At 50.3% G+C, this 17322-nt stretch overlaps 1 protein-coding gene across 1 annotated transcript; it reads left to right on the top strand.

The window, feature by feature from the left end:
• The first annotated feature begins 265 nt into the window (after nt 1-265).
• Nucleotides 266-12441, top strand: Clu (clusterin). The gene is made up of 8 exons (XM_032917191.1): nt 266-416; nt 3373-3493; nt 4976-5124; nt 6488-6658; nt 7214-7625; nt 8523-8627; nt 11279-11505; nt 12262-12441. The coding sequence occupies exons 2-8, from the start codon at nt 3400-3402 to the stop codon at nt 12439-12441; spliced, it is 1338 nt and encodes a 445-aa protein (XP_032773082.1). The 5' UTR covers nt 266-416; nt 3373-3399.
• Nucleotides 12442-17322: the final 4881 nt, after the last annotated feature.

The following is a 17322-nucleotide window of genomic DNA, read 5'->3' as shown; positions in this document are numbered from 1 at the left end:
CGTCGGGCGGTGGAATCCTGAACCTGTTTGGGGCTAGGAGCGGGCCAGAGTAGAGTGTGGATTCCTCTTCCCTTAAGGCTCTTCTGTTGGGGCCTGGCTGAGCCCTTAGGAGAGAATAGAACAGCCATCAATCTAGCTAGAGGCCCTCAGGCAACCAGCGCGGTCATTTGTGATGCCCCTGCGCCCCCTGGTGCCCCCCGCTGGGTGCTGCGCCTCTCGGTCCCCCCCCCGCCCCCCCAGGCTTCCAGAAAGCTCCTAGTGCATTCCCCGGCATTCTCTGGGCGTGAGTCACGCAGGTTTGCAGCCAGCCCCAAAGGGGGGGGTGTACTTGAGCAGAGCGCTATAAATAGGGCGCTTCCCCGGTGCTCACCACCCGCGTCACCAGGAGGAGCGCACTGGAGCCAAGCCGCAGACCGGTGAGACAGCTGCACCTTTTCTACCCCAACACCGAAGGCACACCGGCAGGGATGGGAGGGCAAGGGTAGGAGCCAGGTAGAGAGCTGCCGTGGGTAAGTGGGAGGTGGCTAGAGCCCCATCACCAGGCAGTCGAGCTCGGGGTAGGGGGTGCACGCTGGCTCAGATTCAGGAGCCCCCCTCCCCCCGTGTCTTTTAACCCGCATCACAATTCCAAGGCTATTCAATAGGCCACATGCAAAGATCTTCCTTTTGCAAAAATGGGGAAACTGAGACGTGAAGCCTGCAGTGAGATGGGGAAGGCGCAGGGCGCTAGTGGCTGAACGCCGCGAGTAGGTGCGGATCTCTGTAGTGGCTGTTGTCTTACCTGCATGAGTCATTGCATTTGGACCTTCCCTCCAGCTCCCGGGACAGCGCATAATAAATTAGATGTTGTGTATTTAAAAAGACGTGCTGCAGCCATCGAGACCTGCTTTACTGAACAGAATGCATGCATTCAGTTCTTTAGAGAAATGCTTCCCCAGGCCTGAGACGTCTGATCCCACCGGATCATTTTATAGATGGTAATCTGAGGACTGGAGACGATAAGAGGTTCAGCCTCCAAACGTTCTCTGAATGAGAAACTGAAGCCCTTAGGCTTTCCAGAATTTCTAGACCCAGTTTTAAAAAACGGTGCTGGTGCTGTTTTTAAAGGACAAAGTTAGGAATTCAAGAGTTCATACAAGTTCTCTAACAGGAAGCTCTTGGGACAATACCATTTAGTGCCTGACCTTGTGAGAATAAGAAAACAAACCGCAAATGGTAGTTGGTGGAATATTAGGCAGCAGCAAATGTGTGACTTTAAAAAATATTTGAAAACAGGACCTATGATGGCATTGTTTATAAAAATGCATTGAAAGAAAAGGAGAAAATATGCCACAATGGAAGAGGCTGTGTTTTCTTACTAGATAAGGTGGTCCTTGGCCCTGGTGGGGCTGTTGTACGCAGGATAGTTGGCAGCCAGGCAGTAGGCCAGCCTCCAAATGATGACAGGAAGTGAGTCAGTGTAGAGGGAAGGCAGCGGGCTGAGCCGTGTTGTCCTCGGACCAACAGCACCACAGCACTTAGAAGCTTGGGAGACAAACAGATTCTGACCAGAGACAGTATTACCGGCAGACCTCAGGGGAGTCTATTCTTAGATTTACAGAATAGAGGATCGCTTCTTTGAGATATCAGGCCCATTTTACAGATAAAGAAACAGAGGCTGGGAGACTTTTGTTGTCAAGGAAATAAGCTGGGAGGCGAATGACTTTTGTTGTCAAAGAAAGAATATTAAAATGAGGTTTTGGAGGGCTGTGTTCTTTCCCGGGGTGACCACTGGCTTGCAGTGTGTCTTGAGAAGCCCAACAGGTGTCTTAGAAGTGCTGAGGCTGTCTGTCTAGACCCCAGGCTCCTTACAGCTCATCTTGCTACTGCTTCCCCTCCCATTCAGTGACCTTCCTTGCTGCCTGCTTCCTCTTCTGGGCATGGTACTGTCCTCACATCAGAAGTTATTTCCAAGGCAGTTAAATGGTTTTTCCAAAAATGGTCACACTTGAGGCCTCTCCCACCTACAGATATCTCCGTGGCTTTGTCTCTGATGTGGCAAGGGGTCTGTCCCTGCCTGGGGCATTTCAGGCCTCAGTGAGCACCTGGGAGGTCTATGAGATCAGGGCCATCCTGGTGGATCATGAACCAGGGTGGCCCAGCCACCCACCCATCCCTGGGAAAGTGCTCGTCTCTTCTCCCACACCACTCCTCTACTCTGTGTGCATAATTACGCCTCAGGAAAGGCCTTGCCTATTAATGATCTGCCCAGTGTCCTGATGGGCCTGCCTAGCTGGGAGCAGGTTTTAAGAGCAAGGCATTTCAGGAAAACAGATCGCTCCCCTTTCCCTGTTCTTGTGGCTGTAGGAAGCTGGTGAGCCCAGATAAGCCATTCTGGGCAGGGTTAGAGATGCAAGATGGGTGTGTGTGTGTGTGTGTGTGTGTGTGTGTGTGTGTGTGTGTGTGTGTGCGTGCTCTTTATGCAACCAATCCAGCTTCTGGGAAAGGACCCATTGTGTAATACTGGGGCTTCGGCCTGTGTCCCCTGGCTCAGGGCCGCCGGCCCAGTGGTGGCTGGGGCACCTTGGCAGAGCATGCTAGTTCAGGCTTAGAGGGAGCAGGCATGTGAAAGGGATTTGCTGGAGCCAATGGGCTTGTCCTCCTGAAGGGGCTTTCCTGGGGGCTCACTGCTAATCTCTGGCTTTGTCCTTCCCTTTTCTAGCGCTGCCTTCTCTACAGTCCTAAACAGTCCCTCCCTTCCCTTTTTGCTTTTACCCAACTCCCCTCCCCAGTCCATACTCAGCCTGGCATAAGCTTCACCCTGAGATGGTGCATTGGGTTGAATTTCCTGTGCTGATGGAAGGGCGTGCATATTACCACGGACTCCTGAAAAGCACACTTAGACAGCCTCGGGAGGCTGAGGCCTCCCCTAAGGGGAGCCCAGGGCTGTGTTGTGAGTGGGGTTCAGTCCCATGGAAGGGATTGGCGAGGCGTGTTTGCACGCTTCAGGAGAGGCATCTTTAGCATTTGGCATGTTAAATATGCTTTGGAGACAAAGAGGTCTGGATGCAGGAAACTTATCTGCCCTGCCTCGGGGATTTATGGGAAGAAAGGACTCAGCTTGGAGCTTGTCCCTTCCAACTCCAGATAGCCTGGGTCCTCTGTGCGGCTGAACCATGGTTCTTCCCAGGGCCCCGCTGCCTCTATTGTCTTTTGAAGGCATGAATTTAATCTTGTTTTTGTCCCCACGTTCTTCAGAAGTAAACTGCAGTGATGCCAGATGGGGAAACAGATGAGGGCCACGAGTTCCAATCCCATCCCACCTCCCCTCTCAGGAGCAGAAAACCCCTAAGCTTCCCAGAGGTTACCATGACATTCTGCTGTTCTTTGCAGGACTCCAGACTCCAAGGAGGCCACACCATGAAGATTCTCCTGCTGTGTGTGGCACTGCTGCTGACCTGGGACAATGGCATGGTCCTGGGAGAGCAGGAGTTCTCTGACAATGAGCTCCAAGGTAGACTAAACTGCTGTCCCTCTGGTGGGCCTGGGCAGGGCCGCCCCTAAGTTCAGTCCCTAAGTGCTGAGGGCTGTTTGATACTGCACCCTGGGACTGTCCATGTCCTCTGCACTCTCAGAGTCTCTAAGCTCTAGCTCCTGCCTTGGTGTTTTTGTGGTCAGATGCCTTCTAGACATTGGCCTCTGTCTCAAGCTTCTCTGTTGGCTGCATGTCATACCTTTGTTTCCTCTAGGTCCCCTTACCTGGCTCTCCTATTCTTCTCTCAAAGCTGTGTCCAGACCCTTTGAAAGTTTGTCAGTCTCCCCTTTGTGTGACAACCAGAGTTCTTACCAATGTGTCTCCAAGCTGATTTCCCCCTGGAAACCTTGCTCTACCAGTTTCCTTCTCTGGAAAAGGGCAGCATAGTTCAACATGAAGCAGTCAACTGAGAGCGTTCTCTCCCTTCCTCCCCATCTTCTATCGCTTTTCTGGAAACCCGCCTTTCCTCCCTCCCTCTCTCCTAATCTCCCGCTCATAGCTGACCAGTTCTGTGGGAATTTCATTAAAAATAATATGATCTGACTCTCTGATATGGGTATGCTTGGTGAAATGACTGTTGTGGTCAAGCACTTAGCTGCCCAGCACCTCAACTTATTGTTGGGTTCAGACACGTGAGATGCATTATTCACTTAGCGCACTTCAAGGGTAGAACGCATTATCAACCACGAGCTCTGCTCGGACCATGGACCTTCAGGCTCAGTCGTGCGGCTACAGCATTGAGACTCTTGCCCTTGGCTCAGCAGACCCCCCCCTCCCCCGCACCCATGCCCTTCTGTTTGGAAGTGTTTGGCAGGCATCAGGTAGAACACAGCGGAGGTGTGGGAAATGGCACTTGACACAGGATAAGTAAGTGGTACCTCGTGACATAATGTGTCATTGCCTTGTCACCAGGGCTGAGTCTTGGTTACGGTCTCCATGGTGAATGCAGCTCTTCATTTATCTCCATGGTGTTTGGTGCCAAGTCACTCATCTTCTGGTCACCATCACCTGACACTGTGCATTGCAGCAAAGAAGTGCCAAGACTGGGTTAACCTGAATGTCACAAAGATCGTGTCCAAAATGGCACTTTTATTATATTTTGATGCTTAGGTTAACTATCTTTTTTTTTTTCTGTTTTCCTTGAAATATCCTCTGTGGCCATTGGCTCCCCAGGGTGGCATGGTGGGGTCAGTCATACATAGTATGGCTGCCCTCTTTGCACCACTCCTGTGCTTCTGAGCTGTGACTCAGGGTCTACCATGGACCCTTTGATGAGACCAAGGGACAGGACTGAGGCCACAGGACTGCCACAGGCTGGGGGTAGTAGTGACAGCATCTCAGCTTGACAGCCCCCAGCACTCCCATCAGAGCATGGCTTTCTCACCGTCCCGCCGGCTTCCAGGCTATTTCTCCAGCCATTTCTTCCCTTCTCAACTCACTGTACCTTCCTGTCTCTCACAGAACTGTCCACTCAAGGAAGCAGGTATGTTAATAAGGAGATTCAGAACGCCGTCCAGGGGGTGAAGCACATAAAGACCCTCATAGAAAAAACCAACGCAGAGCGCAAGTCCCTGCTCAACAGTTTAGAGGAAGCCAAGAAGAAGAAAGAGGTAGGGCCAAGCCTTGACCGAGCCCTGGCTCTCGCTGCTGGAACACGGTGGGCAGGTGCCTTGCTGGGTTGCCATGGTGTCCTGGTGCAGTCTTTGCAGGGCTTTGCTAATGCTGGGCCAGACTAAGGAGCCAGGAAAAGTACATTCGCTTGTGGAGCCGCAGGGCTGAGGTCTTGGATCGGGTTTCCTTGCAAGTCTGGCCCAGGGCCTGAAGCCAAGATTCATTTCAATAGGTTTTTCTAACCCTTGCTGTGTGTAGGGCCTGGTGCAGGACTCGGGAGAGGGGTCATGGCAGCACCTGGCCACTTCCCACCACTCTTTTCTTCTGTATTCAAAATGGCTTTTAACATGAATGTGCTTATGGCAATATTTTAAAGTTAACGTAAAATCCTCATGATCTATCCTTAGACATCCATTCATCCCCACTCAGCTCCGGGGGTGGGGTTGGGGACCGTTTTCAAAGCCCTTAGCTGAGGCTGAGGTTATGGGTAGAACCAGGCCCTCTATAGATTGTCCCTGCCTGTGATAATGCTTACTTTATAAATTACAGACAGTAGGGTAGGAGCAGCAATGATGACGTAGACTAGTTACAATGTTACACCAAAAAAAAGGTTATGCAGATGCAATTTCTCCCACTCTCAGAGTATCTCAGTTCCTCAGCCTCAGCAACACTATTTTTAGACTGTGGTTGACCATGGGTAGCTGAGAACTGATAACGGGGGACTGCCCTGTTACCATTTGTTTAACTTGCTTTTTCTACATGTGGACGTCTATGTTGACCCTGGTACACACACACACACACACACACACACACACACACACACACGAACACACGAACACATGAACACACATACTAGAACTGATACACAGATCCATCCACTCATTTATTTTCCATATCTTTATGTAGATGTACACATTTGCTGTAAACTAATATTTCTTCAGGTGGAGAATTTAAATTTTTTATTTTGGTGATCCCTGGAGCCAATAATTGGGTTGGGGGCATGGTAATGGGGTTGTGGTCGATTTGACTTCAGGTTGGAAAGCTTTGATTTGCACATCAGGGGCCACGGTTCTAATAGAAAGAGAAGACTGGCCTCTCTGGGGAGATGAGAAGAGACAGTGAGGTGGCATAAGGGAGAGATGGGGCCTGAAGAAGAGACAGTCAGAGCAGCAAATCAGAGCTGACAGGGAAAACTTAGAGAACGGCTGGGCCTTGAAGGATGAGAGGCCCCTGTGAGCGGTGTGGGGACGCCATGACGGATGGGCTAGAGCAAAGCTGTGGGCTGAGTAGCACCTTGTACACAGATGGGAGAGATCGGCTGGGTCTCTGTGTGGGTCACCTGGCCTTGTCATCTCCCTGAAGGGTGCTCTAGATGACACCAGGGATTCTGAAATGAAGCTGAAGGCTTTCCCGGAAGTGTGTAATGAGACCATGATGGCCCTCTGGGAAGAGTGTAAGCCCTGCCTGAAGCACACCTGCATGAAGTTCTACGCACGCGTCTGCAGGAGCGGCTCGGGGCTGGTTGGCCGCCAGGTGAGAAGGAGACATGTCCATGGCCTGGGTTCTGGATGGGGAGTGTGGAGAATCCACGAAATAGGCCTCACTCCATATACTGGGTACAGTTGATTAGCGTTGCTTGACTGCATGCCTTTCTAGTGTGGTGGTTGATTGGTGATGTCTGACACGAGTACACATGTAGCCAATCATCATGGGTATGCATGACAGTCTTACAAGACCTTTAACCAGCTGGGTAAAATGGCCTCATGGTATGGTAGAACCCCATGCTCATACAGGAAAGGGGGACTAAGAATATTTAGTATATTTGCATCAATTCTATCCCTACCTGTGAGCTTCACTGGTTGGGACTCAGTGAAACTCACTGTTTCCTGAAGGCTGAGCGGCCAAGTGGGAGCCGCTGTCCTTCATGGCCAAATATGAGCCCTCTGAGTTTCCCCGTGAGAGGTGGCTGCAGGGCCTGACAGGGTATTCAGGAGGCAGAACAGCAGGAACTTGGGTGAGCTGCTGTGTGGTCCCAGGGTGAGGCAGGCTGGGGTGCACAAGGCCTTACTGTACTTCTCTGGGTCCCAGCTAGAGGAGTTTCTGAACCAGAGCTCACCCTTCTACTTCTGGATGAACGGAGACCGCATCGACTCCCTGCTGGAGAGTGACCGGCAGCAGAGCCAAGTCCTAGATGCTATGCAGGACAGCTTCACTCGGGCGTCTGGCATCATAGATACGCTTTTCCAGGACCGGTTCTTCACCCATGAGCCCCAGGACACCCACCATTTCTCCCCCATGGGCTTCCCACACAAGAGGCCTCATTTCTTGTACCCCAAGTCCCGCTTGGTCCGCAGCCTCATGCCTCTCTCCCACTACGGGCCTCTGAGCTTCCACAACATGTTCCAGCCTTTCTTTGATATGATACACCAGGCTCAACAGGCCATGGACGTCCAGCTCCATAGCCCAGCCTTACAGTTCCCGGACGTGGACTTCTTAAAAGGTCAGAAAGCAATTGTTGTCTTTCCAAGATGGAATGGGAGTCTCCAAGATGTTTAGGCTCTGCTAGGGCTTGACATGTGCTGGTTTTATGTTCCGCAGCCCCTGAGGCTGGTATTTTCCCCCATTTGCAGGGTAAAGGAGCTAGGATGGGGGTAAAGCAATGCAGAAGGCAAACTGGGACCCAGTTCAATCTCGCACTTGTAGAGCTTGGAGCCTGTGTTCTTTACAGCCAGCTCAGGGTGTGATCCAGCTGTACCTCCTCTAGGACCCTGGCTTTTCTTTCTTGGGAACTTTTGAGGGTGTGGTGTTGGAGGCCTGCCTTTCCAGGCAGTGGGTCTGCGTCATCTTAAAGAAGATGGTCATGACTGCGGCCTAAGCATGTAACACCTGTAAGGATGAAATGTGATGTGGACACGAGAAACCCGTGTCTGAGGAGTGATTTTCTTCATCAGTGTGTGTCCTAATGCCGTGTCCTGCACGGTATGGTTTGCATGAGAAACATAAGAAGGCCTGGCACCCAATTCACGTCTCTTGTAGCTCTGTTATCCAAGGATGGTGTATGTTGTCAGGACACACTTGTGCTTTCTGGGGCTTGATGGCCAGTTAGGGAGTACCGCCAGCCAAGGAGAATGAAGAACAGCCACGATGCCAGAAGGCACACAGCTGAGGGAATGTGTGAGATCTCCTCAGAGGGAGATGGCGAGAAGGCAGGCAGTACCTGCTAAGAGCCATGGGAATATGGTTAGGGAGCCCCAGGGAAATCGCATGTCTGCAAGCGAACGACTAAGCTGCGTCTTGCCTGACCACAGCGCTGAGCAGGTGTGGGGGACTCGGGGGTGGGTGTCCTTCCAATGTGCCATATGCCTCATTCTGCGCCCCTTTCTCCTCATGTGTCCAGAAGGTGAAGATGACCGCACAGTGTGCAAGGAGATCCGCCATAACTCCACAGGATGCCTGAAGATGAAGGGCCAGTGTGAGAAGTGCCAAGAGATCTTGTCTGTGGGTGAGTCGGGAACCAGTCTATAATCTGGGCATCTGACTAAGGGTCACCAGTGACTAACTGGTACTGTCCTTCAGAGACTAGTTCTCTGCCTGTGAGCTGTAGTCCCTGGGAGACTCCTCCCCGGTGCATAGCTTACTATGCTCATATCTACACCTTCATTATTTGGGAGCTGGGGTAGAACCCGTGCCTCATGCATGCTGGGTGAGTGCTGTACCATTGAGCCACACCAGTTTTACTTAGAATCAAATCCAGGGGCAGATTTTTCTCAAGTAGATGAGGTCTGTCTAAAGCACCCACCACCACCCTGGTGGCTCATGGCAAACCTGCAGCCCGAGGTGGATATCTCCATAGAATTTAACTGTAGCCACCAGCAATCTGCAGCTCATTCCCCTGGTTGCTTTGTTCCACAGTGCCAAGTACAGTAGACTCTGCTTTTTAACTTTAGATTATGAAATCTTTGACAGCATGCATTTTGTTTAATCAGTGTTCCACATGCCTGGCACTGTTGTGAACATGTCACAGGTGTTTGTTCGCAGAATGATCTTGTGAGCCTGGTTCAGCTTTCTTTACATCTTGCAGAATGGCTACATGACTTATCTAAGATTACATGACACGAGACATCTCACTTAGGCTGTGCTCAGGAACAGCCTGCTGGGGTTTCTCCCTGGGAACCCTGAGCTATGTCCTTGTGATGGTGGTCCTTGATATCCTGGCCACGTTCCTTTTGGTTGATTAGCCCCTCAGAAAGGAACTGTTTTCCTTCATCGGCTCCCCAGTCAGTCTGGGTATGGCGGCGGCACATCCCTATAGTACCAACATCTGGGAGGCTGAGGAAGGAGGGTGGTGACTCTGAGGCCAGTCTTGGCTACATAGCAAGGTTCTGTCTCCCACCGATTTGTCAGGTCTGGCGGTCAATCAAATGTCTCTGCTTTCAGTCCGGTCTTACAGTGGCTCACGGTGTACAGCGCTTCCTGCTCAGATCACACGGAGTTAATCGTCCTCTTCGTTGTTCCGTCCTATGTGTAGTTGGCAGGGACAGACGTTCAGAGTCTGGTTAAATATTCCCAGCCTCACTCCTGCAATGTTAGGAGCCCAGGAAAGATATATTAGTGCTTTCAAAGGTTATAGTGTGAAATTATAAACAAATATGTACCCACACCGGCAGGCTGACCCCCAGGAAACCGTCAGGGATCTCTTCCATCAGGCTTAGTGACCCTCTCAACAGTCACCGTTTCTGTCACCCGCTAGCTTCTGTGTACGGTGCTTACAATGACAGGGAGGCTCCACAGGGACCTCTCACCTGGGACAACTTGACTCAGCCCTGCAGGTGGACCCGAACATGGCTGAGCATTTAACATTTTTGGCTTCTACCTGCCATGTGCCAAGAGACAATCAGAAATATCTTCAGAACGTCTGGAATGTCCCCTGGTGGGTAGTGTGGTCCCAGGTTGAGAACCACGGTTCTACACCGTCGGTCCCCTCCAGGACTCTTCCTTGTTTGGGCTAAGAGTAAGGGTACTCAGGCTATTCCTCGAAGATCTCTTCTCATCTGTGCTGCTTGTCTTTAATCCTCTTTCTTGCCCCATGCAACATTTTATCTTATTTAGTATGAACGATTGCAGCTGTCACGTGGGGCACAGAGGCTCCCTTGTCTTGCTTAGTTTTGATACACAGACTCTCCTAGACGTTTTAAAAATAGTAGAGGAGGGGGTTTTCAGAAAAAATGGTTTTCAGAAAACATGGGCATTTTGTAGGACCCAGATGCCTGATACCTGCAATGTACTCATGGACCAGAGGGAAGACACCAGTTTTCCTGTTTTCTGCAGGAGTCTTCCTGGCCAGCTGTGGGTGGACAGGGGCAGGCAAGGACTGACCCTCAGGCACCGGACGCCTGTGTTTTGTAGCCTAGAAACCTGGCTGTCTCTTCTGCAGCTTGGGTTCTGGGAAAATGGTATTGTGAAATTTCTCAAATATGTTCCAAAATAAGCTTGGAGAATGTTCTAGAACCAGGGTCTCAGGGGAGGAAGAGCTCAGGTTGAGGAGCTGAAGATGCGGGTTCAGTCCTGGTTCCAGAGATTGCTTCCCCTCTAGATCTGGGCAAGTTCCTTACTTCCAAAAACCTGTTTCATGACTGGTAAATCAGGAGTGTTGATGCTTATGTCAAGCCCAGCATACTTTGAGGCACACAGTAGGTCCACCTAAGGAAATAATGCTCTTCTCTGTGGAGTGTCCAGTGCAACAGTAGCTTCCTTCTACTTGGAAATGAGCTAAGGGGGGAGCTAAGGGAACGAGAATAACTCTAGGTCTGAGAACATGGAGTAGTTGGTGTCAGTACTCTCCAGAACATGGTCAGTGGCATTGTGACAGGTCACCAAGATTGGTCATGCCTACCACCCAGAGAGGATTCAACTACACTGCTCCAACACAGCCTAGCATGGGCACTATTGCCTCCCAAAGCGTGAAGGGAGCAGCCTCTTGATTTCCATGTCAGGGGCACTGTTCTGTGGGAACTGTAAGAACTGGTTTGTAGACTTCCATTGAAGAGCTCCTCTGCTTCAGATCCCAGTGGCTGGAGCTGGTCCCCAAGGGCATTTCCACCCCCCTTAACATCTCTCATGCTTCTGCCTTCTGCTTCTTTCTTCCCTGGCCAGACTGTTCGACCAACAATCCTGCCCAGGCTAACCTGCGCCAGGAGCTAAATGACTCGCTCCAGGTGGCTGAGAGGCTGACCCAGCAGTACAACGAGCTGCTTCATTCCCTCCAGTCCAAGATGCTCAACACCTCATCCCTGCTGGAACAGCTGAACGACCAGTTCAGCTGGGTGTCCCAGCTGGCTAACCTCACACAGGGCGATGAACAGTACCTTCGGGTCTCCACAGTGAGTAGTATCCCAGTTATTTGATGAGGCTAAGGCCCACGAGTGATCCAGAGGTGATGGATGCCTCTTAGAGGTGCCGTGGGACAAAGGTTTACACCAGCAGGAACTGGGAAAACCATACGTGCGTTGTAGCATTGAAATGCCTTCACCCCTCGAGGTCAGATATCCAAGTCTCATTTCCAAGATGAGGAAAGAGAGAGGTTCTGTGGCTTGCTAAGTAGAGGGAACTTTGGGCAGCTTCCCTGAGTCAGCCTGTCAGCTGCTGCTTTCTGCCCAGGGCCATGCTGAGTGCCGCATGAATTAGTGTTAGCCAGTGAGAACGGCTTCCTTTAGTGCTCACAGCCCCCCTCGTCCTCTTTCCACCATAGACTGGCTAGCATTTGTACAAAGCAAATGTTGGGGCCAGGTGTCGTGGTGAGTGTCTGTAAGCCAGCACCAAAGAAACTGAGGCAGGAAAGTGGAGATCTTGAGCCCGGGCTGGCCTATACAGTGAAGGCCTCTCTCAAACAAGGCAAAACAAGAAAATAAGACAAGAAGAAAACATTTGACAATCATTTCAAGTTTCTGGGGTGCCTACTTGGCTAGTCGGTTTTCAAATAACATCTGTCCCTTCAAATCGAGATAGTTTTGCTCAGAATTCTCTGAACATCTTGAGTAGCAATAGGTAACCTGGAGCTCCATACTTGGTTGCAGGGGCAAAGAGAAGGGCACGCTCTGTAGACATCGTGCAGAGACACTTCTCCTGCCTTCTTCTAGGTGACAACCCATTCTTCTGACTCAGAGGTCCCCTCTCGGGTCACTGAGGTGGTGGTGAAGCTGTTTGACTCTGACCCCATCACAGTGGTGTTACCAGAAGACGTCTCCAAGGATAACCCTAAGTTTATGGACACAGTGGCAGAGAAAGCGCTACAGGAATACCGCAGGAAAAGCCGGTAAGCGGGCAGCCTTTCTGTGACCCTGAGGGCTGATAAACAAGTCTTTCTAAACAAGACCCTGGAGGGCTGGAAAGTCCGAAGGAGCCCAGAGAAGGAGCAAAATATGCATTCTGGATGCAGGGCCTATCCCCGAGGCCAGACCCCACGGGTGAGCTAGGAAAACCCCCTGGGGATTTTATTTTCTTTGCTCTGGGAAACATTTTTCCTCAGTGGCCAGGATGTGGGTGTTGGTGGCTGCTTCTTGGGGGATATTGATTCTCTTCTCTACTCTCCTTTTTTTTTCCAGCATGGAATGAGACAGAAGCATCGGTTTTCTATATGTAGGAGTCTCAAGGAGGGAATCTCCCAGCTTTCCGAGGTTGCTGCAGACCCCTAGAGAACTCCACATGTCTCCAGGCGCCTAGGCCTCCACCCCAGCAGCCTCTCCTTCCTCTGGGTTCTGTACTCTAATGCCTGCACTTGATGCTCTCGGGAAGAACTGCTTCCCCCACGCAACTAATCCAATAAAGCCACCTTGCGATACGTGTCCCTTGGGCCCGCTTTCATATTTTCATACTTGATTCTCCTGCAGGCCTCACATCTTCATTTGATATGGAGAGAAAACAAGGAAGTAGCTGGGTCAGTTGCTAAAGCGCTTGCCACATAGACATGAGTTTGGTAAAGTCAGGCATGATGGCACCCTCTTGTAACTTAATCTTGGCACCTCAGCGCTCTCAGAGCAGAGGGTCCCTGGAGCTGGTGGGTGGTTGGTGAGCGTCAGGTCCCAGTGAGAGATCTTGTCTCAGAACACAGGTATGAAGAGACCAAAGAATGACACAAGGCCACACATGTAGAAGAAATCTCGAAGTTAACAGCTGAGACTGAATAAGAGTCTCCATATACTGGAGAGTAAAGAGTACTCATGACAACTGGGGGGACCTCTGGCTTTGGGGGAGAGGTTTGTTCCAATAAGCTGCCGAGGTAAATTCCTGAAGCCAGAAACCTTTCCCTCCTACCACAACACTGTCCACGAGTTCTGACAAAGTGGGGCAGTCTCCCAGGGACACATGGGTTAATGTGTAACTGACAATTTCCTGTGGAAACTGCTCAGCAGAAGCCAAATGAAGAGGCAGTTTTCTTGTTGTTTGTAAGAACATGGGAACCTGGGGCACCTTCTGGACCATGGCATCTCCCATCACTGTCCCTCCATACAATCTTTACCTCTCTGTTGGTTTATTTCTCTGCTTACATGGTTCATTCATCCATTGCTCAGTCAGAGCTGTTGGCTTAGCTGCAGTACCAGGTGCTGCCAGCAGGTGACGCTGACAGGCCGTAGGCTACATCTCTATTGAGCACATCTAATGTGTTATCTGCAGGAGTTGAGAGGAGCCATGGTGAGTGACACTGCAGAAATGACAGAGGCCATTTATTGGCTAGTCATGAAGCTAGTAAATAACAGATCCAGAAAACCCAAGGAATTCACCATGGCCTTATAGAGGCCAAGGCTTCTAGCTCAGTGTCCTCTCCAGACCTAGTCTTGCCAGGTATTTTCTGGAAGAGCTTGGTCAATCCGGTATTCACGAGGAAAATGAAGAGACAGTGTAGAACCAGTGAGCACCGAGCCTGTCAGTGAGAGGCTCAAGGTTCAGAATGAACGGTTTGCCTCTGCAGAGGTTTCGTTTCACCTCTGATCCTCATATTCCTGTTGTTCCTCACTGACTATGACTTTACTCCATGATGGCCAAGCAGGGTCAGTGTTTGCACAGATGTTGCCCAGGCTCAGTGACTGATGGTCCAGCAGCGGCTCTGACCATCTCTGACCATCTCTGACCATCTCTGACCCGAGTGGAAGTGGATAAGGATTCATCTAGGCTCGGAATGGAGTTACTATAGGTTGGGGACCACGATCTGACTGCCCTCACCTGAACAGTACTCAGGGGAACAAAGACTATGTCGTGGGTTGGTACTGGGCGCCCTCTGTGACTCCATCTTGTCTCTAGCTTTTCTGAGTGTCCAAGGGCACATCACAGGTGGGGGTGACTGAAGGGCCATTTTTTCCCAGCTCACATTCACAAGGTGCCACGACAACTTTGCCACTGATGTCATATGTATAAGGCCACAGCAACCAACAGGTCCTAAAGATAGAAAGACTTAGTTCTTTGACACTTGAAGGCCTTCACCATAACATGCTACTGCCTTTCTCTGGCTATGTAAAGATATCTTGTGTCTATAATGTCAAGGACATGAAACCAACAACACACATAGGTGGCTCCTTTTTGAAAATTTCTGGAAATGTCTGGGCTTTTCTTAGTCTCTAAAAGGCCTTGTCTCATAGAGAAGACATCACCAGCTTTTAGTGATCTCTGCGTCCCATTGCCTGGTGATGTCATGCCTCTTTGTGGATTCCCTTTCCAAGCCCCCCTTGGCCTGTGTGATTAGTCTCTTTGGAATTTTATTTCTAGCTTCCAATCTCCCATTCTTATGATAGAATCTGTCTTGGGCAAAACCACAGGCAGGGACCTTGCAAGGGACCAGGGGACCTCACTTGCAAATCTGAAGTCAGCCATGGTCTGTTGAGTTCAGTGTCTGCTCCCTTCTCTGAGATATTCAAGGTCAGTTTATTGTCTGGACCATGGCAGGCATACATTAGGTTTAGATTTTCTCCTGTGTATAGCTTGTCCCCTTCTAGGGGACAGCTTGAGGCCTAGTTCAGAGATCTGTAAGAGGCTACCATGAAATGACTAGAGAGATCCCTTCCCCTGACTACTGTGTTCCTTCCCTCTGTTGGCGAGTTTCAGTGACTTTCACCAGTCACCTCTACCAGTCTGCCTTCCTGGAAGGTCACATACAATGTCCTAGTTAAGGCTCCCAGGTGACAGTTTATCCATTCTCTGGTTTTGGTTATCTCCTATTGCTGTGACAAAAAGACCCTAATGAAAGCAACCGAAGGGAGAAAAGATCTTATTCTGGTTGGTAGTTCCAGACACAGCCCAGAGAGCTTCGTCCCCTAATAGTTCCACAACCTCCCCCAAACATCTCCACCACCTGGAGACCAAATGATCAGGCCCGTGAGCCTGTGGGGACATGCACATTTGGGCCACCAAATAGGTGGCCTGGTCAGTTTGTCTGTTTGTCCTATCTTGAGCCACAGACTCCAGAGCATAAGGACCAAATGTCTTCGGCCTCTCAGTGCCCCTGTGTTCAGGTTTGGTAGAAACCTCAGAGTGAGGAACAGGTGACTGCATCCCGTGGGAGGCTCAGCACTCGCCTGGCCCCTCTTTTCCTCATCTGCAGGCCTGCCTGAGGAGTATGGGGACCAGTGGGCATCTGGAGGGAAGTGTAGTTGGTTACTTCTTAACCAAATCCAGCCTGGAGAGCTGATGCTGTACTGCGATTCTAGTAACTCTCCCTTCCCTTCTCCATCCATGGTGGAGCACCCACTGGGCCTCATCGGTCAATGTGATTTCAAATTCTTGCATGCTCTAATGATTACTGCCCACTTTATTCGAGTCCAGGCTTGGCAGACAGGCACACACCTCAATACCCACAAGTTCCCACAGCCAGAGAGGAGGCTAGTGTTTGCCACCAGGAGGTAGAAGAGCTGGTTCCTCAGGTTTCAGGTTCTGCTGATTGGGAAGCTGCCGCCAAGATGGAGCCTAGCCAATGGGAGCTTGGTACAGGAGTAAGAGGAGAAAAATGGAAGGAAGGAGAGAAGACGGATTTAGATGAACAATGCCCTCCAGAGCACAATGTAGGGGCTCAGCACACATCACTCGGGGTCAAAAGGGTGGCACCATGAGAGTCGTCAGGACACCAGCCCAAAGAAAGAATAAATCACATTCATCAGAAGCCAAAACCCCTAAGGACACACAGGTATTCTGGCGATCAGAATGTGTATTTCCAGAACACTGGGTTGGCCAAGAAATCTAGGAATTGAAGAATTAAGGAACTTGGAAGTTTTAGATCTGTCATTGGACCAAGTCCCTTACTGCCTATATGTCTTCCATAGCGTGCTCTGTTGGTGGCGTTTAAGAATTGAAATGTAGATCTAAAATAAACACTGGAAGAGGAGCTCTGTCTCCAGCAGTAGGAGATGCCCTCCCCAGGCTGCTGCTTGGGTCCAGCCTTCTGCTGCAAAACTACCATTTTCTTTCAGGATGAGTCAGTATGAAGTGAAGTGGAGTCCAGTAAGTATAGAAGGAAAGTCCAGGGCTTGTTAAGAAGCGAGGGGGGATTAGGAGGGGGATTGCAACATTTGGGATGTAAATAAATAAAATAATTAATTAAAAAAGAAAAATCCATGCTTGTTTAAGCATGGGAGAGACACACAGTCAAGGAAAGGACAAAAGGATATTTGAGGAAGGGAGGACTTTTCAAGAGTGGAGTCACTTTGGATAATCCCTTTATGAGCAAACTTAATGGAATGGGGGTTATTTGTGAGTTAAAACGGGGTGGGCGGTCCCATGTGTGGATTTTCCCAGAATAGGGTTTACCTCTTTTTGTCCTTTTACGGGATTTTCCAGATATGTTATGGCATCAGATGGATAATGGGAAAGGCAGTCTTACAAGCCCAGTGGTGGAAGGAACCATTATAACGAAGCCAAGGACAGTCAGGAGGTATGCTGGGCCTAGCTGGGTTTGGGTGGCCAAGTTCTTCACTGATTGAATGATACACAACATCCTGATATCAGACAGCTCTGTGGTTTCCCTTTTCTTTAAGCAGCAAGTAGTCAACCTTTCTCCCCATGCTATGCAGCCTGTCTCATCTCCCCCCTCACTCTGGTTGAAGAGTTTAAAGACATTCCCTTTGGTAGCTCGCTTTGAGATATTGACACATTTCTTTACTTCCCCGGGCCTCAATTTCTTCTTGTGTGGAAGGTCAGGGGTGGGGTGAGTTAGACCT

Source organism: Rattus rattus, chromosome 12 (assembly GCF_011064425.1).
Source record: "Rattus rattus isolate New Zealand chromosome 12, Rrattus_CSIRO_v1, whole genome shotgun sequence".
NCBI lineage: Eukaryota > Metazoa > Chordata > Mammalia > Rodentia > Muridae > Rattus > Rattus rattus.
This window is presented reverse-complemented; position numbering and strand designations above follow the sequence as displayed.

What these genes read in the sequence shown, in the direction of transcription:
- Clu (XM_032917191.1), top strand. Translation starts at nt 3,400, where the DNA reads ATGAAGATTCTCCTGCTGTGTGTGGCACTGCTGCTGACCTGGGACAAT. An exon ending in GGACGTGGACTTCTTAAAAG is followed by an intron (nt 7,626 to 8,522) that starts GTCAGAAAGCAA and finishes TCATGTGTCCAG; the next exon opens with AAGGTGAAGATGACCGCACA. An exon ending in CCAAGAGATCTTGTCTGTGG is followed by an intron (nt 8,628 to 11,278) that starts GTGAGTCGGGAA and finishes TTCCCTGGCCAG; the next exon opens with ACTGTTCGACCAACAATCCT.